General features: G+C 38.0%; 3 protein-coding genes across 9 annotated transcripts; 2 read left to right on the plus strand and 1 right to left on the minus strand.

Annotated features, from left to right (window-relative positions):
• On the plus strand, positions 1–4,512 carry LOC116253525 (uncharacterized). Of its 3 annotated transcripts, XM_031628370.2 has the most exons (10): positions 1–64; positions 284–402; positions 502–567; positions 748–843; positions 1,032–1,103; positions 1,236–1,310; positions 1,428–1,505; positions 1,795–2,400; positions 3,754–3,825; positions 4,127–4,512. In XM_031628370.2, the coding sequence occupies exons 2-10, from the start codon at positions 307–309 to the stop codon at positions 4,361–4,363; spliced, it is 1,398 nt and encodes a 465-aa protein (XP_031484230.1). In that variant the 5' UTR covers positions 1–64; positions 284–306; the 3' UTR covers positions 4,364–4,512. The 3 variants fall into 3 exon arrangements, with proteins under 3 accessions (XP_031484230.1, XP_031484229.1, XP_031484231.1); XM_031628369.2 differs by lacking the exon at positions 1–64 and having other exon boundaries at positions 71–402; XM_031628371.2 differs by lacking the exon at positions 1–64 and having other exon boundaries at positions 71–402; positions 748–819.
• A 347-nt stretch (positions 4,513–4,859) lies between these two features.
• On the minus strand, positions 4,860–5,425 carry LOC116253526 (uncharacterized). The gene is made up of 2 exons (XM_031628372.2): positions 5,249–5,425; positions 4,860–5,150 (listed from the first exon to the last, which is right to left on the minus strand). The coding sequence occupies exons 1-2, from the start codon at positions 5,314–5,316 to the stop codon at positions 5,048–5,050; spliced, it is 171 nt and encodes a 56-aa protein (XP_031484232.1). The 5' UTR covers positions 5,317–5,425; the 3' UTR covers positions 4,860–5,047.
• A 2,781-nt stretch (positions 5,426–8,206) lies between these two features.
• Positions 8,207–17,620, plus strand: LOC116252378 (SNF2 domain-containing protein CLASSY 4-like). 5 transcript variants are annotated; one of them, XM_031626586.2, is made up of 8 exons: positions 8,207–8,509; positions 9,638–9,702; positions 9,811–11,733; positions 12,398–12,532; positions 12,658–14,595; positions 14,714–14,775; positions 14,875–14,906; positions 16,298–17,620. In XM_031626586.2, exons 2-5 carry the CDS (start codon positions 9,640–9,642, stop codon positions 14,581–14,583), a joined length of 4,047 nt encoding a protein of 1,348 aa, XP_031482446.1. In that variant the 5' UTR covers positions 8,207–8,509; positions 9,638–9,639; the 3' UTR covers positions 14,584–14,595; positions 14,714–14,775; positions 14,875–14,906; positions 16,298–17,620. The 5 variants fall into 5 exon arrangements, with proteins under 5 accessions (XP_031482446.1, XP_031482445.1, XP_031482447.1 ...); XM_031626585.1 differs by lacking the exon at positions 8,207–8,509 and having other exon boundaries at positions 8,906–9,702; positions 16,298–16,423; positions 17,071–17,620; XM_031626587.1 differs by lacking the exon at positions 8,207–8,509 and having other exon boundaries at positions 8,906–9,702; positions 16,298–16,423; positions 17,077–17,620.
• The last annotated feature ends 1,926 nt before the right edge of the window (positions 17,621–19,546 follow it).

Consider the following 19,546-nt stretch of genomic DNA (forward strand, 5'->3'; position numbering starts at 1 on the left):
AAGACGATGGATGAATTATGAAAGAAATCCGTCAGTCTTCCAGCACAGGAGGTCAACAGACTCGGTACCTTGATCTCCTCCTTTCTGCTACATTTCCTCAACGTCTAAATCTTCCAACTCCCCAGTCCCCACCTTCCTCTTTTGCATTGATTGCGTGTTCCATCCCATCTTTTCAATTAATACAAGAAGGGGTGGCTAATGATGGTTCTTTGCTAGCGTCTACCTGCAACACCCGTTCTGAGTTCTGACTTCTGAAACACACCCTCTCTTGTTCTGTCGGCAGACTCAGGATCGAGTGGAAAGGCAATGGAAGGATTGGTCAGAGGTCTGCTAAATGTGGCGTTGGGCGAAGGAGACGACGACCAACCTAGAGAAGAGCGCTCCAGATCCACCTGGGCACAGGTTTTTTGTTTTTTCCTTGATTTCTTGTTGTTGGACGATGTTGGAATCTCCAAGTAGATGGGATTCTGACGCCCTATGCGCCATGATATCGGATTGCAGGTTGTATCTGGAGAGCAGGATGGAAGAGAAGAAGGATCCCCTCAATGGAATGCTCACCGACACAATGTTAGCCTTTGGTCTTCCTTTCCGTCCTGTCTTTGGAATTGCCTCATTGTTCCTCTATGAATTGTCGGTCCTTGTCACAATTTGAGAATGATTTTTGGATGCTTCTTATGTTTCCATTTGTCGGGCAACTAAGAGAGATGGAGAGAGAGAGAGCTTGTGAACTGATTTCTCGAATTGCAGGCTGAGTTCGGAGAGCATGAAAAGGGCGAGAAAGGTCCACGGTATCATCAGTCGAGTTCCCATCCGTACAGTGTAAGATTGGCTGATCACTCCCTGGTATAGAATTGATCGATCATACAGCAAATTCATCCAGTGGGGAAGTCGCGGCTTTAAATCGTCTCTCTACTTTCCGATTTTTCTCTAGTGGATTTATCCAAATTTCGTGTAGAAGGAAATTTCACTAGTTGATCTTCTAGTTCTTGAATGGTATCAAATTTGTGTTTTGTGGGTGCTTCTGGACACAGGAGAGCAACAATGAGGAGTGGACAACTGTTCCCGACCACAATGACAGGAAGCCCCAGAAGCAAACACATGAGGTTCCTGTCTTGCGCTCCTTGTTTTGCACTTCAACCGTTCGGCTCGTTTGCAATTCAGACTCTGAAATGTATAATCTTTACAGAAGAATGATCCTTCTGATCAAAGTATTATTTTGCTAATGCTGATTCCAGGTTGGGTTTTACCGTCAAGAAGAAAGAGAAGAAAAAATCCACCAGAGCGGCTATAGTAGTACCCATCAATACAGCGTCAGTGAATGCATCTTAAAGTTCTTCCAACTTCTTGAACTTGTCATTCTGTAAATTAAACTATTGGCTGCCTATAATCACCTGCATAGCTCACATCTATATTTCTATTGTTCTTAGTGTGAAACCTCGAACATTGAGGAGTGGCAAACTGTCAATTCACATCATGTCAGGAAACCTCATAGACAATCTCATGCGGTATGGCAATTATTTTTCTGTTTGATCTTTTTCACTTGTATCTGAATTTAAACTTCTTGTTCGTCTGGTAACATTTCTTACTCTGAAAAATAATAGTTAATGAGCAGTCCATTGTTGTTCTTCGTATCATGATGAGTACCGAATTATGCTGCCTCTAAAGGCAGAAGGAATCATCAATATGTGTTGGTCTACCGCACTACTGTTCGTTGAAATTAATTGCAGGCGCCATTTCTCATAATCTTCCTAGCTATTCATCATTTACTAAAAAAAAGGTTGCTTAAATTTGCAGGAAAAAATGGAACATTGGCATGGCTACAAGAGGCCAGCCAGTGAGCAGGAATACGCTGATGAAGTAAGCCACGTTGATCTGGAACCGACAGAAGAGGAGCTTAACAATCTCTCAGTAGCTTGTGACAAGCTTTGGCAACTTGATTTGAACCGCTTGGTACCTGGGAAAGATTATGAGATTGATTGTGGAGAAGGGAAAAAGGCCTATGAGAAGGAAGATGTGGCACGAGGAGCTTTGTTTTCTTATCTAAGTGAAGATGTACTCCATCGACCAAGTTACTCCCGATTTTGTGCTCTTTTAGACAACTATAATCCATGTCAAGGTGCTAAAGAGGTGACAACACCCGAAGAGAGACAGGAACAAGATGCATTCATTGAGGAGATTAGTAGGACTGCGCCAGTCAAGTATCTGTATAGATATCTTCTTTCAAAAGGGATTATTTCTGAGCATTATGATGATTTTAAGAGAAGGATGAGAGCCATATGGTTTGATCTTTATGGAAGAGGCGGCGCATCTAATAGCTCTTCTGCATTCGAACATGTCTTTGTTGGTGAAATAAAGGGCCGTGGGGAGAACCAAGTTTCAGGTTTTCACAACTGGATTCAGGTACAATCTCTCCTCAATTTTTCATTGTCTACTCCGAGCATGTTCACCAAATGTATATTACAAGTGTATTACCATTATCCGCAGGTAGTAATCTTCTTGTTTCTGCTACAATGTGCATTGGCAAATCTGCCGCTTCCTGCATGTCAACTCTCAACTGCGTAATCGTGCTATTTCGTAAAGCATATCTGTAAAGGCATGCATGCTAGGATCATTTTCTGCAATTGCATTCATGTCCAACTTATTTCATATTTGCTGGAGAACCGATGTTTTGTTGAGATCTCACAATGGTGGCTACTAGTCTTACAAGGCGTGGCACCACGGTTCTTTCAGGCACGACCATTAGATTTCTAGAGCTATTTCACTTCACCCTTCTTTTAATTGCTATCGTGGGCATCGGAAAAGATTGTCATAGGCTTCTTCACATTCCTTTTGCTGATATAATAGCCCTTCGGTGTTCCTGGAACTAACCTCATTCTTCCCCGTCAACATGGTTGCTTAATTCATGCGAGTAGGTTTTGATACATTCGCTCGACTCTCGAGTTAGTGTGCTTCCAGATACCTTGGGTCACCATCTTACAGACTGAAGCTAGGATATCCTAAAAGCTTGGCATGGTTCTCCTCAAATCGATTTATGCTCTCAGTCATTATTCCAAAACCTGAGCCATCTCTAAGTTCAGAGAATGTATGTTTGCAAAAATGCATAACCAAGAACTCTTGTAAAAGTTTACTAGGAAGCATCTGTATCAATTGTGCGAAAGGTTTCATCTGCATTTGTTCAGTATCAATTGTATCAACCGGCTGTTGCGGACGGAAGATCTAATCGTTGCAGATTTGTCGAGCAGAAAGTTCCAAGATTGGACTGAAAATGTCACAGGAGACATTGACGGTGACTCACCATACACAAGTCTCCTTTCGATTGTTTCAACTTTCAGACTGACGTAGAAGGGCTCACCGTATGGCCTTTTATTATAGTACTTGTCATGGTTAAGATTTTCCACTTGACATTCAGCTTTCATCCACAACCCATGGGTGGAAATGCTCAAGGCAGGAAATTCCCTTAGCCTGTTCCTCAATGGCTTCGGATGTTTAATCTTCTGGCTTCTTGTGGCGTTTGACCCTTAGAACCTTGTAAGCACAAGACCATGTGCATTAAGAACCTTGTATACAAGACCATGTGCATTTTTTATTACTGCTGTATTTATCAAGAACCAATCTTACTGCTTCTGAAAGCAGTTTAAAGTTGGAGAACGTTCGATTCAATTCCTTTGTGCATAACCAATTTCTCATAATCTCATAATATGATTGTTAACATGCATGGATATGAAATCTTATTGTTCCCTTTTCTCTATCTAGTTTTACCTGGAAGAAGCTAAAGGGAGGGTCGACTATCATGGATACATTCTTCCTAGAAGGCGTGGACATTTCGTAAGTGGGCTTCAGCTTGTTCAAGTTTTAAGATGAATTTGCATGTATCTCAGCAGATTAGTTATGCACGCATACCCATAAACACACACACCGGCCCATAACGTCCCCTGTAATTATCCACTTCCGTTCTCATGCTCGTCACCTGAAATATGTGTAACGTAATGCCATAGAGCTTGTGATGATATTTCTTAAACATGAACTGCACTTCTTCTATAGCTCAGGATAACTGATGCATCAGTGTAGCTATGTTAACTGCTGAATCTTCTGCTACACCTGCTGAATCTTCTGCTACTACATGCAGCCAGATTCAGAAACTCAACTGCTCACTATCCAGTTCGAGTGGAATGGCGTTCTCAAGTCTGTCTCTAGCACCTTGGTTGGTGTGAGCCCTGAGTTCGAAATTGCTCTCTACACTGTATGTTTCTTTGCAGGTGAAGAGGATAACCACGTCCAGTTGGGACCATATCCTGTCAATATAAAATGCTACCGACTTGGACATGATAAAATTGGCTCTGCTTTTCCCATAGCTCAGTGTTAGACGGCGCCATCTATGGGGAACTAATTCAGCCTAGTAGAATAACATGGTTGTGGAAACAAACATACTTGTGACAGTATTTAAATACAGACCTGCATATTTTATCCTTGTGACACTATTCGGAAATCAAAATACTTATCAGTATTTGAATATATACCTGCATAATGCTCATCACTTTTCTGTTCCGTCATATCTTTTGGCTAACAGGGAACTCTGTTGACTCCGACCAAGCGAAATTACGTATTCAAACCTTATAACAGGGTACAGAATTAGATTTGTTTTCTCCTCATAGTTACCGCGAAACCAAATGGGTGCGGAAAGCGGTCTGAGAAAAGGGACAAAGAATCGAGCCACAAAATGGAAAGCAAGGCTCAAGAAAAGCCTCAAAAGAAACCGCGTTCTTTAGCTACGCCCAAAGCAATTTGAAGAAAAGATACAGTGAGGGCATTTCCTGATAACGGTGGATCCCTGAACAACCCAAGTAAATCACCAACAGCCAGAAAATCAATCAGGAGCATTTTACTTAACAAAACAGGATCCATTCTCAGTTCATCTTTACATCCAGAAAAACCCTAATCCCCAAAAAATTTCGCTACTCCGACAAGGGGAAAAATCCCCAAACCGATTCGCACATGAAGAGAAAGGCAGTAAGTGAAACCCAGAGAGAGTAAAGGAAGAAAGGAAAGCTCAAGAATCCGGAACGTCTGGCGAAGGATTACCGCTACGAAGGCGTTCAATCAATCCGCCGAGCTCCTTCCTCGCGGATTCCCTCCCGAACATGAATCCGTACCTGCAAAGGCCAAGCCCGCCGTCAGAATTTTCTCTAACCCCGACCCGACATCGAGAAGAAGGAAGAAGCTGAAAAGTATGTAATCTCTTTTTCTTTACCAGAAGGAGACCGCGGAAAAGACGCCGGCGGCCGCAAGCGTTTGAATGAGAGAGAACCGCTTCTCCATCCTCCTCCCGTCCTCCGCCCCCTCTTCAATCGACTTCCTTCGGTGCCTCCGCCGCTCCGGCGGAGCGGAACGAGTGGGAAACTGGAGTCTATTAATGGGTCGACCTAGTCTGCAACCCGACCCGATTTTCCAACCTTGAAATGGGTCTTTACTCTTAGCTGAGAAGGTTTGCAGTCTGGGTTGGATCTATGCAGTGCCCGAACAGGTTCGGGTTGATTCCCACAATAAATAAATGAAAAAAAAAATTATTCGCAATATCTCTCTCTCTCTCTCTCTCTCCCAAGGCATGCTTTTTATGTGATACTTAAGCAATTTTTCATAAATCAAATCATACAAAATAAATGCGATATTTGAATTTTAAAAATCTTGAAACTTTGATGTTCAGGTTGACTTTCATGAACCGAGACAGCTAAAACCGCTCCACTTGCAAAACCTTATAAAATTCAGTTTATACATTCAATTCAACCTGCAAGAATTTTAGTCTTACAAATCTAGTTAGTTACATCCATTTACATAGTCTTTTCTATAAAATTAGCTCTTGAGAAACAAGTAAGGATTCTAATGAATGATAAATTGTGAACAAGTAATTGAAACTTTCAATAATTTTTCTCATCATGAAAAGTTTTGAAAGCTAAGCGCCTTTATTCTTTTTTAAATCCAATTAATCTTGTCCTCCACACCAAGGAAAAAAATATCACGAGTGTGAACAGCTTTGAGAGCAGGATGCATCTTATCTTTATTGGTCACAGGAGCAGAGCTATATGTAGGCATGTGGGGGCAGTTGCATACACGGTCCCCTGAAACTTGTTATAATAACTTTTAAGTTGTAAGTTGTTACAAACTGACAACCATATTTATTGCGGTCTATTTTGGCGAGTACCACATGGTTCCCTGCCAGAGCTTCTTTTATATGTAGCAACAGCAATATTAGTTTCCCCTAAATTTATTTGGGACACTCACTATCAACTTGAGTTTTGCTTGCTATATATATATATATATATATATATGTGTGTGTGTGTGTTTTGCAATGGATATATATATATATATATACATATATATACAATTGGGACACTCACTATCAACTTGAGTTTTGCTTGCTATATATATATATATACAAATTAAAAAGAAATCGCCCAAGGTGCTCACTCGCCACCAAAATGTTTGATTCTTCCCCTCCAGCATGTGGTTTGTAGATAGGGAAGTCTATGGATCGGATTAGAATTAGATATATTCTGAATCATATTTTCAGATATTCACATATTTAAATTTAAAAATGAACAAAGAATCTGGTCTTGAGCCGAATTTTACATTTATATCTGAATCTAAATCTAAATTTTTGAACCAAATCCAGTATATATTCAAAAGTTAAAAAGTATTATATATAAGATATTTATTTAAAACTAAATTTGATCTACATCCCGTTGGATATTTATGTACATCTGAAGATGTCATTTATTAAATCTAAATTTGATCTGATTTCCTAATCAAATATTATTTATTCATATATATGAATTTTTTCAAAATGGTTCAGTTGGGTATCCCACTCAAATTAGATACATCGACATCCCTACTTGTATGAAATCCGCATATCTCTAGGGCATGAGGATCACATCTGACGTATGAGACCATCACACGATCAACAAGATTTAAACATTCTTACCTTCTCAATTTTACAACTTAGTTCTCGCAATTGATTCTTGAATGAGCGAGATCTAAACAATAGCAAAATATTCATTTCCCCATTTTTTATTGGTAAATTTTAAATTTTTTAAAAACAGGCTTCCGGTAGATCAATAAAAAAATTCCAGATTGATTTCGGTTCCGATTTTTTTTATCCTTTTTGGAAGACGGTCCACTTTTGGCAATACAAACGTTCTCATTATTAACCAGCCGCCATATCTGGAACCGCTTATCCATTTAATACAACGTTGAGAAACGCTGGCCATAAAATGTGAAATAATTAGATTAAGACATCAGGTCCATTCCGTGTTAATATCGTCAGGATTGAACTCAGCAATCGATAAGTTATCTTCCGCTTAATTTCTTTTTACGTTATTCATCCAAACTATTATATTTTTTGCTATAATATTTTTTTTACCACCTAAATCGTATGCTAAAAGTTAATAAGGCTCTGTAAGATGTTAATCTTGACTGCTTCAATTCATCATTTCGTATTCTTTTTTTTTTTATGAGATTTTTCAAAAATTGTTGTAATAACTATGAAACGAACGGTAACTTTGAAATTTGAACGTGAAATAAAGATGGCAAGTGGCTGTAAAGATTATAAGTTTTTACTGTTCTATATTTAGATTTATAAGTTTTGAACTTTGGTTCACCTACCAACATGCGAAACTTAGTGACATTCGTTAAAAAGGGCAGCCAATTGTGTAGGTTCAAGATGTTGATTCGGATTTCTAAATCGAACCAAATCTGAATCTCTCGTGCAGCTCATTCTAACAGTAAACTGATTCATAATTAAACAAAAATATAAAAAACAATCAACTTCTCAAGCACTTTAACTAAGTATCAATCAAGGATCTACTTAAATAAAATTGTTTACCACTTAAGATTCAATTAACCAATCATTCTAACATTCTTTGATGTATTAAATTTTGTTTTATACATGAGCTACGAAGGGAAACCTATACTTTTGGAGGGTGGAGGCAGACGTTACCTAAACAGTAATATCTTCTATTGGTTGCTCACTGAAATTCCTCTGATGTACTGTCCTTTTCTCGGCGTGCTTCCTTCATTGAAGAACCAGCGCCGGACGCGACAAGTTCAGGTAACGAGGTCATAATTAAAAGAGATGGGGGCTTTTTCGTCATCGAGAAAAACAATCTATTGGAGTCCGGCAGTGCTCCAGAAGCGCTACCTGCATGAGCTTCCCATGTGTGTTCTGTTCGCGTTGGTCGCTCGTCCATCTTCTCTTCCCTTCTTCTTCTTCTTCGCACACTTAGTATCTTCTTCATCAATCTTATCAGCAGAAACTCTCTCTTTCTCTCTCTCTCTTTCTCTCTCTCTCTCTCTCTCTCTCTCTCTCTCTCTCCGTCTCTCTGCGCGCATTGTGTACGTATATTCAAACGCGTGCTCCGGAACTGCTGCGTGTGAAGTGATCCCATTTGGTTGCTGAGAGTTTGCCGAGTAGCCAGTAGTCTCCGCCAGCCCAGACGGCCATCTTGTTTTTGTGTTCGTAAGTTTTTCTTTTACCTTTTTTAGCTTTTTTTTTTTTTTGCAGGAGGTGTGTTTCATTTTTTTTATCTCTTTTCTTATGGTTGTTGTTCTAATTTTTAGGTTTGTACATTCTTCTTTTCTTATGTATTGTTCTTTTTTTCTTTTCTCTTTCGTGTTGCAGGAATCATTTCCTTTCACGTTCCAGGATATTTCTCCGTGTTCTGTTTTTGTATTTTTTTTTTCTGCTGCACCGACCCTTTTCTTTCGTGTTCTAGTGTTCCTTTTCTCTCACACTGTGGGCTTTGGCAAACCATTGTTGTAAATTGTCATTTTCAGGTATATAACCGACGACCTTGTTCTTCTCCTTTTCTTCTTCTCTTGGGTTCTAAACTTACTCTTTTTTTTTTATGTTCATTTTTCATGGCAACTGTGAATAAATTCATCAGTATTATGTTTCTTTGATTCAAGCTTTTAAGACTGTTTCCATGTATGGATCCAAAATGATACATTCACAAAATACCATGTAGATGGAAATTAGTGCATTTTGTTCTGCATGTAATTGAAAAACGGCAAATGAAAAGTGTAGACTGGTTGCTTGTTGTAGACGTTAAATGGATTTTAAAGAGATGCAAGGACCAAAGAGACATTTGATTTGATAGTGAATCTGTTACTCTTGCATTTAAGTTTCTTATACTTCAGTTTTGGATTTTATAACTTTTTTTTTTGTTTGCATTTATCTTTTTAAGATGTTGATTCTTTTGTGCTTAAATAATCTAATGGAAATGGCACTCAAAGTGAGACTCACGTTGGAAAATATGGCTCTGTATTTTTTCAAGTTATTTGTTCATTTCCTTTCTATATTCTTTGTCAGTTTTTTTGTTTTCCACCTGCTTTAGTGTCAAAAGCTGCATGATCAGGATGAGGATTGATAATTTGCATGATATATGTACTTGTCTGACGATCAAACATTCGAGGTCTTGTCTTTAGATGTATATCCACATGAACTAAATATTTGAGAGTACAATGCTCTTAACTACAAGTGTTCTTATTTTCCAATTAAAGGTGTTCTAGGCACTGAGCTTGTTTATTTTTTGAGTTACGCAATCAAACCAACCCTTCTTTTTTCTCAATGCATGTCTATTCGCAGCCATGAACTGCATTGCTGGAAGAACAAGAAGCCAAATGTCTGGATGGCGGAAAATTCTTCCTCCTGTAAGAGCTCTTCCACATTTTCTTTTTCTGTATAAAAGGTGGTTTTAAGCTTCAGTTTGTTCTTCATGATTAAGATTTTCCTTTCCTTTTTTTTTTGGGTCTTTTGAGGTTGTGGATTGTTCAAGAAGGAAGCATGCAGAAGTTCCCCATTGCTCAAGTAGTAGAAAAGGCAAGAGAGCAAAAGAAGTCATTCTCTTGAGCGAAGAGGAAGAGGGCAGTGATCATGTAGAGAAGCTCAAGACAAGAAAGCGGAGTTCGAATGTGCAGAAAGGTAAGACAGTGGAGGATGACAATGATGTTGAAATGAGAAAGTTTGCAAGGAAAAAGGAGTGTTCAAGTTCATGGAAAGGGAAGGAACAATCAGACGCATCTTCCAGGGGTTCTCAAAGGTTATGGAGGACAAAAATGAAATGTAGGAAGCTAGGGATCACAATTTGCTCCTCTATTAATGGAAATGGTGAGAAGAAGGGAGCAATTGAGCTCATGAGCAGTGAGGATGATAATGAGGATTCAACTGAAGTGGAGAAGCTTGTAAGAAGGCCAGTCATCCAAGCAAGGAAAGTTAAAAAAATAGCTTCAAGGAATTCCAATAGGGTGGCCAGAAGGAGAGAGAAAGCTTCGAAGAAATTGAATTGTGTGAAGAAGAAGCGGAGTTTGCAATGGAACGAGGATGAAGATGAAGAATCAATTTCTACAAGTGATGATGTGGAGGAGAGTGTCACTGATGATGATTATAATGATGATGATGATGAGGATGTTAACTTGAAGGAAAGGTCAACTTCACCTTTGAGAAGCTACCAAGAAGGAATGCACTCAAACGTCATGAAAGCAGGAAGTCTTCATTTTTTCCTAAACGAGGAAGAAAAAGTATTTGTTGATCTAGTCAACAGTGACAATGATGATAATACTAAGCAGTTGAAGACAAAAGAGCAGAAAACTAAGGACTCTTTAGGATTGGAAGCTGGAATCGCAAATAAGAATAGATCAATAGGGCAGAAAGTTGAGGAGGAAGAAACTCAAAGTCTGAGTTTTGATAGTGAAGAAGAAGAAGGAGGAGGAGGAGGAGAAGAAGATGAAGATACTGATGACATTGAGGATGATGACGAGGATGATGACTATAATGTTGATGATGACTGGTACGATTCTGAAGAAGACGATGAAGAGAATCAGGAGGAATATGAGGAAGAGATACAAGTAGAGGAGCAAAGCAGAAGTTTGAAACAAACAGAGGTTGTAATGAGAGAACTTAGAGAAGAAAACATCATCTTAAAGAATGAGAACAATATACTCCGAAGCAGGTTGAAGCAAGACGGTTGCAAGAAACATGGGAGACAGTATAACACTCTTGTCAACAAAACAAGGTCCCATATGGAAAAAACTCCCAAGAGAAGACCTAGAACTCCTTATTCAGAAGATGGTCGCACTGAAGAGGGGATAATAAAAGAAGACAGAGACACTTTTACTAAAATAGAAGCTAATGATCATGATCAGAGTACTAATGTTGCTGATATTGATGATGGCTATGATGATGATGTCGGTGATGTTAAAGGTGTTGCAGGTAGTGCTGAAAAACGAGCCAAACAAGAGGTTAAGAAGATCCCTGGAGATCAGAAACTTTATGACAAGGCTGAGTTGAACATTGAGAAAAGGGGCAACAAGACCTCTGGACAACCTATACATGATCATTTGGACGACCAAGATACCAATGATTATGGTAATTCTACCGATGGCAATAGTTGTGCTGCTAGTACAGAGAAAATATACAAGAAAAAAAAGAACAAACGGATGGAGCTTTCACTCTTTGATCTTCTTATGGACACAATTAATGAAAAGAGGGACATTTTACCCGATGATGTGAAGACCTGTGAAGAAAAAATTCCAATCAAAATAAAGTTGCCTTTGCGGTGGTCATCTAGCGAATCAGAGCGTGAGAAATCAGATTCTGAAGGAGAACTAGATGACCTTTGGAATGAACTAAATTTCGTCCTCAGACTGAATGAGATCGGTTGTCCTGATTGGCATGAGACACAGGTGGGAAAGATCAAATAATTCTGGTTCCAACTTTCCAATAAGGACACTGAGTATACTTTCGTGATCAATTGATGTCTCGCTTATGATTAGCCTACTGCTTTATCATCTCATAAGAAGTTCAAAATTCGCTACATTTATCAATACTTTTATTAGTTTATAGCAAACGGTAACTAAGATTTTACAGAAATTATTAAAGCAGGTAAACTCTAGGCAAAAACAATACAAGCATGTTGATCCAAATGAACCAACTCTCTCTACTTTGAGGCACATTTAATGAATCTCATATATATACTTTTTATTATGCACATTTAGCCTATAAATATGTATATCTCTTTTCTAAAATCCTTAATTATATCTGCATTTACAACATGACGTTATGATCCCTTTACATGCATAAATGCAGATGCAAGATTAAGTAGATAATATTACACTTTTACATATTTAGATTGCATTGAAAGGTAATCTCAATCTCAAGTTTATAATTCTTGGTATTTGTGATATAGGAAACCTTTTATCTGGTTTTGGTATGTAACCTCAAAATGCTGTCATTTTCAAGAAAGTCTTTTATAACACATTGTTTTGATCTCTTCCAGGCTCCTTTGATTTTCTTCACTAGAAGTAACAACACAACATGAATCTTACATGCTTCTTTTTGTGTGTTCAGCATGAATCGAACACAAACATGACTCAATCTCCAGTTACCTGTCAGCATCAATTCCTTCTTGATGAACAAATTGGCATTGTGTGCAAAGTCTGCAATTATGTGAAGTTGGAAATTAAGTACACAATGCCACCAATGGTATGTAATGTAAGAAGCACATGATTATTTTGTTAGCAAGTAGGTACCATTGATTAGATTTTCTTAGCCTTTCAAATTAAAGTTTGTAGACATATGATTCATTTCTTCATGGCTTATGCTATTAGATTAAGCGTATGAATGGAAAATCAGGCAAGAGGATTTCACGTGAAGGAGAGGAAATTTCAGAGGTTGATGATGAGGGGTTCAAATGTCAAGAATTCAGCACCCAAGGCTGCAATTCAAAAACTTTCTCCGATGGAACTGTATGGGACCTCATTCCTGACCTGAAAGAAAAAATGTTCCAGCATCAGAAAGAAGGGTTTGAGTTTATTTGGAAAACTTTGGGAGGTGGTATTGCTATTAAGGATTTGAAGTCCACTGGTTCAGATGATATAGGTGGTTGTCTGATTTCACATGCTCCAGGTACTGGAAAGACATTATTGACCATAGCATTTCTCCGGTCATTCCTTCTTCTTTTTGATGATTATAGACCAATGATTGTTGCTCCACTTATCTTACTATCTACTTGGGAAAATGAATTCAAAAAATGGGGAATTGGGGTGCCATTTCATATTCTCAATCGAAATGACTTCTCAGGGAAGGAAAATGGTTCAGTGTTGGAGATATTTTCGAAAAACCAATCAAGGTTGGGGAATGGAAGAAAACAGAATTTGCGGCGTATGGTAAAAATTTTTTCCTGGATTCGTGACAAAAGTATTCTTGGAATCAGTTATCACCTGTTTGGAAAGCTGACTGCAGAAAAGCAGCATGGCAGAGAGGGCGAATCAATAAGGAATTTACTTCTGGAGTATCCAGGTTTGCTGGTGCTTGATGAAGGGCATATTGCTAGAAACAAGCACAGTAAACTCTGGCAATGCCTTAAACAGGTTAAGACACAGCGGCGTATCATGCTATCTGGGACTCCATTCCAGAACAACTTTGATCAGCTTTTCAGCACTCTGTATTTGATTAGACCAAATTTTGCAGAAGGCATTTTTGAGAGATTTGAGGACCACCCGAGCTGTTTAGATGACCAAGCTGATGAAGAGTACCTCTTACATGAGAAAAATGAGAGAGTACTTCGACGTAGTTTTGCAACCTTTTCAGTAGGCATAGAACCAGAGGAAACTAGTTCGCAGTTAAAAGAGCTGAGGTCAATCATTGATCCTTTCATCCATGTCCACGAAGGAACCATCCATGAGCTTCCTGGCTTGTTAGATTATTTTGTTTATCTATATCCCTCTCCTCTACAGAGGTGCCTTCTAGATAAGCTAACTGATCGTACCAACTTCGATTACGATCATAAAGTGTCTTGCATTTGTGTCCACCCATCCCTTCTTCTAAGAAGGTCTTCTCAAAAAGATAATGAGAAAGATCGAGCAATCATCCAAGAGCATATGTTGGATCTATCAAAGGAACAAATCCATGATGGAGTTAAAGTAAGATTTGTCATTGAGCTTGTTCAGCTTTGTGAAGCGATAAATGAGAAAATTTTGGTGTTTAGTCAATTTATTGACCCTCTCGTCATCATAAAAAGACATCTAATTTCTTTCTTTGGTTGGACTGATGGACGGGAGGTCCTACAGCTTGATGGAAGCATTATTGATCAGAAGCAGCGGCAGTCACTAATTCATACTTTTAATGATATGTCAAAGGAGGTGAAGGTGCTACTTGTTTCAACAAGGGTATGTGCTGAAGGAATTGATCTGACCGGGGCTTCGAGGGTGGTTTTGCTTGATCTTGTTTGGAATCCTTCAGTGCGAAAGCAAGCTATCAGCCGAGCTTATAGGATTGGACAACAAAAGGTTGTGTATGCTTACAACCTGATAGCATCATCTACTTTGGAGGAAAAGAAGTACAACATACAGGATATAAAGGATAAATTCAGCCAACTAGTGTTTTCAGTATCTGCAAAGAACTGTACTGGTTCTAGGCTGGTAGACATGATGGATAATTACGAAGATAAGGTTCTGATTGAACTGATTAAGCGAGACCAGAATGCTAGTTTGTTTCAGAGAGTAATTGAACTCAAGTGTGGCCGAGGGCAATGAACTCTATCAAAGGTTGTTACTCTCTGCTTATTTCAGCTTTTAGATTCCCTTCAGTTCTTTAACTTTTTCTATGCCAAAACAAGATGAAGTAATAAAATCCATATTTACTGTTCCCATCTCTGCCTCAAAGCTTGCAGGCATTGCCCCCATCATTTTTTCCCTAGTCCTGATGGAATCAAAATGTGCAGACAGGTTGTCTCTTCTCCTCTATTCTCCTTCAAAGTTATTGCTACAATTTCCCATCTGATCTTATTTACTTTTTTTTTATTTCTCTGCTATTTTATTTTCCAGACTTGTAACTTTAAGGTGCTGCAAGCCTGCAAGTAAGGAACTCAAGCTTCCCTCCATGACAAGCACTTGATTCTTAAAATTCTTTAACGAATGTAAACATTTTTTGTTGCAATGCTAGATTTTCATGTTGATTTCACAATTAAGCGCAAGTTGAAATTCGGTATCATCTATTTCATAGAATCATTAAAATGATGATCTATAGAGATTGATCATAAACTGCGGAGATGTATGGACCACAGAATCAGACATAATTATGCTTTGTATGGTTTTGCTTTCTTTCGCTTTTATGTTTATTTTTCAGAAATTGTAGTTTCTTATTCATAAATTCTACCCCTATATACAAAATACTGTTATTTGTCTATCGGCATTTTGCATGCCTCGAAAAATAGCTTCCATGTTTACGCTGCTTTCCCTCTCAGGGTTTCTTTCTCATAGTTCTACCTCTTAAGTTCATCTATATGTTCTTATCATTTACTTTTCCCTTTTTACCATAGAAGTGGTGCTTCTTGTCTAGTCCTTTTAGTTCTCATTTCTGGTGATGCTTTCATCTTTGAATAGCTTTATGGGTACTTTGATATAAGATCATCATTTTCTTATGAGATAAATCTGGACTACTTTTCGAACTTAGATAGAAGTCGCTTGTCTAAATGTCAGTGAACAAAAATTTAATTTGAAGAATCCTTGGGATGTTTGTTGAATTTGATAGATTATGGTTATTGATTCCATGGGTACTAGGAGGGGTATTGCACGTGGTTTACTTTTCTTGGGGAAACTAGAGAACTTTCTAGTTTGTCAAAATTAGGGTAATCTTATAATTGATTGCTTTGCCAAAAGCCCACTATTTGGCTTTTAATGCATGGCTGAGTGATTTCTTCACAGCAAGGTGAACATGAATAGATTTGCAGTTGGATACTAAGGGAAATCCTCTTAAAACCAATGATTGAGCATCTTTCATCCATTTTTAATCCTTTATAAATGGTTCCTTTATAAGGACAACCATTTTATGAGCAGTTGACGGTCTCTGCCAACATAGCTCAGTATTTGTTGACATCAAGTTTGTTTTTCAAAGCTTAACAGAAAAGTAGAATCATTTTCTACAAATTAGTATAAGGCAGGGATTACTTTGTAGTATACTTCGAAAAGGCAAGACTGCATAAAACCTTTAAAAAGTTGCAGCTCTGTTCTTAAACTATCTGCAGAGGTGCAATATTGTCGTTTGTTGCTTATATTAGAAAAATCTACCTCTACTTTATTGTGGCTTTTGATTGGATGACTGTCATAGAAGACAGTAACTATTGACCAATTTAAGTTTATGGACAAAATTTTCTTTTTCACACTTTGTGTTTCATGTGATCAGCAGAAAGTTAAACATTCCATGTAAATGTTGAAGTATTATACTTAAAGATGTTCACTTGTTATACAGGGAGCAGGAGGAGCGGTATCAAGAAAGATGAAGATTGGTTCACCTTTCTTCCACGGGCTTGGCTTCTAATTCAGTTGCAGAACAACTCACCAATCCAAACCTTTGTGAATCACATTATAATTTCTGGTATGACCTCAGTAATCAGGTTTGGGCTTCCCATTAACATCCCTAATGACTAACCAATTGTCTTTATTTAAAAAACTTATGGTCGAAGGGTCGAACCTCATGGCTGTAGTAGAGTGTACCCCAAACCCTTATTCATAGGTTGGGGCGTTAACCGGTTGGATCTGTTCTTACCAACTCTGACTTAAACGTGTCTGATTGATTCAGATTCAGGGCCAAACTCAGTTCTAAAACAAACCTGTTACAGTTATTAATATTTTTTTTTGTTATGGTTTCTTATATTTTTTAAAACTAGAACTCAGATTCGCGTCAGTATTTAGATTCAATCGTGGCGAAGCAGGTTACGTGCACACCCCAGGCACAGCCGCACAGGGGTGTGTTATAACTAAAATGCCCTTGTTAAAACAAAAAAGGGGACTTTTAAAATGATTAAAAGGGAATAATAAGAATATTAAAAAACTAAAAAAGTACATAACTTTATAAAAATTTTCTCAAATGCCTCCACATCCTTTTATTTTTTATGCATATTTGTTGCGTGCACACATATGCACATACTCAATCTCAATTCATGAGTTTGTTCTTCTACTCCTTCATGTGTATCTTGTTGGTTTGTTTCATCTTCAACTATAAGAAATAATTTGGCTATATAGAGACAGTTAATACGTGAGCGAGAAACAAGCGGAAGATTTTGCTTGCACGTGCTCAGCCATGCCCTTTTTCTTGGGAACACATCAAGAGAAAACGCTTCATCATCGGCCACATGTCACAGACGCCCAAACCATTTAGAGAAAAGGGAGTACTTTTCACTTTACATCAAAGGACACTCTCGTTCATGGTTTTGAACGCATGATTTTGACTGTTTGGTGAGGGGAGATACTTCAAAGTAGCTGATTTCTTGTTTCGATTATCGGGATCTAGAGCTGTTTAGAGATCTGAGTCGGAGCTGGACACCCGTCAACTAAGCATTGCACAATGCCAATTGTTTATGGTTCAGTGAAGTAGCCACCCATAAGAATCAAACTGACGACCGACCTTTCCAGTTCCACCATGTCAGAGGGCTTCTATCATTTTGGTGACTTCCTCAAGCAATTTGATCAAACACAATGTGGGGATTATCCATCTTTAACTTTGCTACACTCAACGTTGAATCCAATTCTTCAATTTGCTTTAGTGATGCATAAAATGTATGTATTCAAACTCTTTGCAACCCTATACCTTTCAAACACTTCTCTAATTTGTTTAAGAAAACTAATTGAATCGCTGTTTGTTTGATAAGAAGAAAACATTTATTGGAAAGAGACCTGGTCGCACTGGTTTAACTTGTTTCTGCAAAAATGCCGCGATTAAGCTTGAGCCCATAATCAGCTCATATAATGATCGGCAACCTTTATACTTGTGCTAACTTTGGATTAAACTTTCTCGTGCTTTGATGAATGTACCTTTCTTTTCTGTTTTGCATGTCTTTCTCTGAACACATTTGAGTTAGTTGAGACAATGATGCCACCACAGATGTGCCAATGATCTCGTTTGTAGATTATTTGGTATCTTGACCATTTCAAAGTTCAAACCATACATCGGATGCCCAACAAATATGCCATTTTAGTTGGGAGCATGACGATAGTATGGATGGAAATGGGTCTATAATATTTACATCAAATTTGTATTAATATAAGATTCAAATTCATCTTAATCTGCTTGCAATATGTTTAGTTGACTTATATCAGATCCATTCCACTTCATATACCTCCAAGTTTTGTGTATCTTTTACTTAAAAAAAAAAGAATTAAAACTCCTAGTCAGTTCAGATGTAGCAATTACGGTATCTGACTTTCTAGATGTTGGTTCATTTGATTCGGAATCTAATTTTAGATTTAGAAATTAGATTAAGATACCATTTAGATCTAATTATATGGATTCCGAAGTAAAGGAGTTGCATGTTTGTCATTTTGACCAAGTCCTTTCCAGGCAGGTGTAAATGGTAGTTGATCAATTTGCAGGAGCAGACAGAATGGATGCAGAAACAGATCATGGCAATTCTCAATCCACAATTAGAAATGCCAACAATTAATTATGGTCTAATTCTGTAACCAGATCATCAGCTTCCGATGTAATGCAATTGAATCCAGAAGCAGAAAGCTTGAAGCAACAACTTCTTTGAAAAATAAAAGGGCCATAGCTTTTTGTTTTTTTACGACGGAAAAAATTATTCATGAGGTGAGGGAACTGATTGCGCCAGTTTAACCTCTTAGAGGGCGTTTGATGGAACGTTCCGCCTCGCAAAATGGACACCTGTATCAACGGCTGTTTGATAGAAACGAGAACGCCTCAAACGCGGAACGTCTTTCCTGCCAATTTGACTGCACAACAAGAAAAGAAACTGATGCATTGGGAACAATCTTTTCCTTGAGCACAGAACAAAAATGGATCAAAAACTGAAATCTGCAATTGTAAACTGAAACAAGCTAAAATAGTGGCTCTTACCACGTTTGATAAAGAAGATCTTCACAAAAGATATGCTCATAAATCTCACATCAATTCTCAAGAAAAGTAGGAATCATGGTGCCGTCCAAGGTTGATCTGGGCATCGTCATTTAACGATGCAACTGTTCTTATTACGAGAAGAAACTGAAACTGTAAAAGAATCAAACCACTTAATAAGTTTCTGCTTTCTTGAAAGGCAATCTTCAAAATGAACTCCAACCACCGTGCTTTACGAAGGCAGATTTATTAAGTTGGCCTTCACTTTTGTTGTGGTTTATATTGAACAACCTTGAATGGATCTTTGTATCGTATTGAAATTTATTCAAAATTGATACGAGTTACATCAATCTTAGACCAATAATACAAACTTAAAGACCAACCTTGTAAAAAATATCGTGGGCATTTCAAGATAATATGATTTGAATTAATTTTTTTATAACTATAATTGGTTTCAATTTATTTGCTCCAATCGAAAAAAAGTAGAAACTAAATCAGTGAACCAGAAACAAATGATGAGGGCAATATTGTCATTTTATTGTAAATACCGGGGGTTAGAGTTAGAGATTACCCGGCCTTTCTGTTTTCTAATGAAAACCTAACTTTTTGACCGACTGCTCTGTTTCGACCCCATTTCTCTCTCTCTCT

The sequence above is a fragment of the Nymphaea colorata genome, chromosome 4 (assembly GCF_008831285.2).
Source record: "Nymphaea colorata isolate Beijing-Zhang1983 chromosome 4, ASM883128v2, whole genome shotgun sequence".
NCBI classification, from domain to species: Eukaryota; Viridiplantae; Streptophyta; class Magnoliopsida; order Nymphaeales; family Nymphaeaceae; genus Nymphaea; species Nymphaea colorata.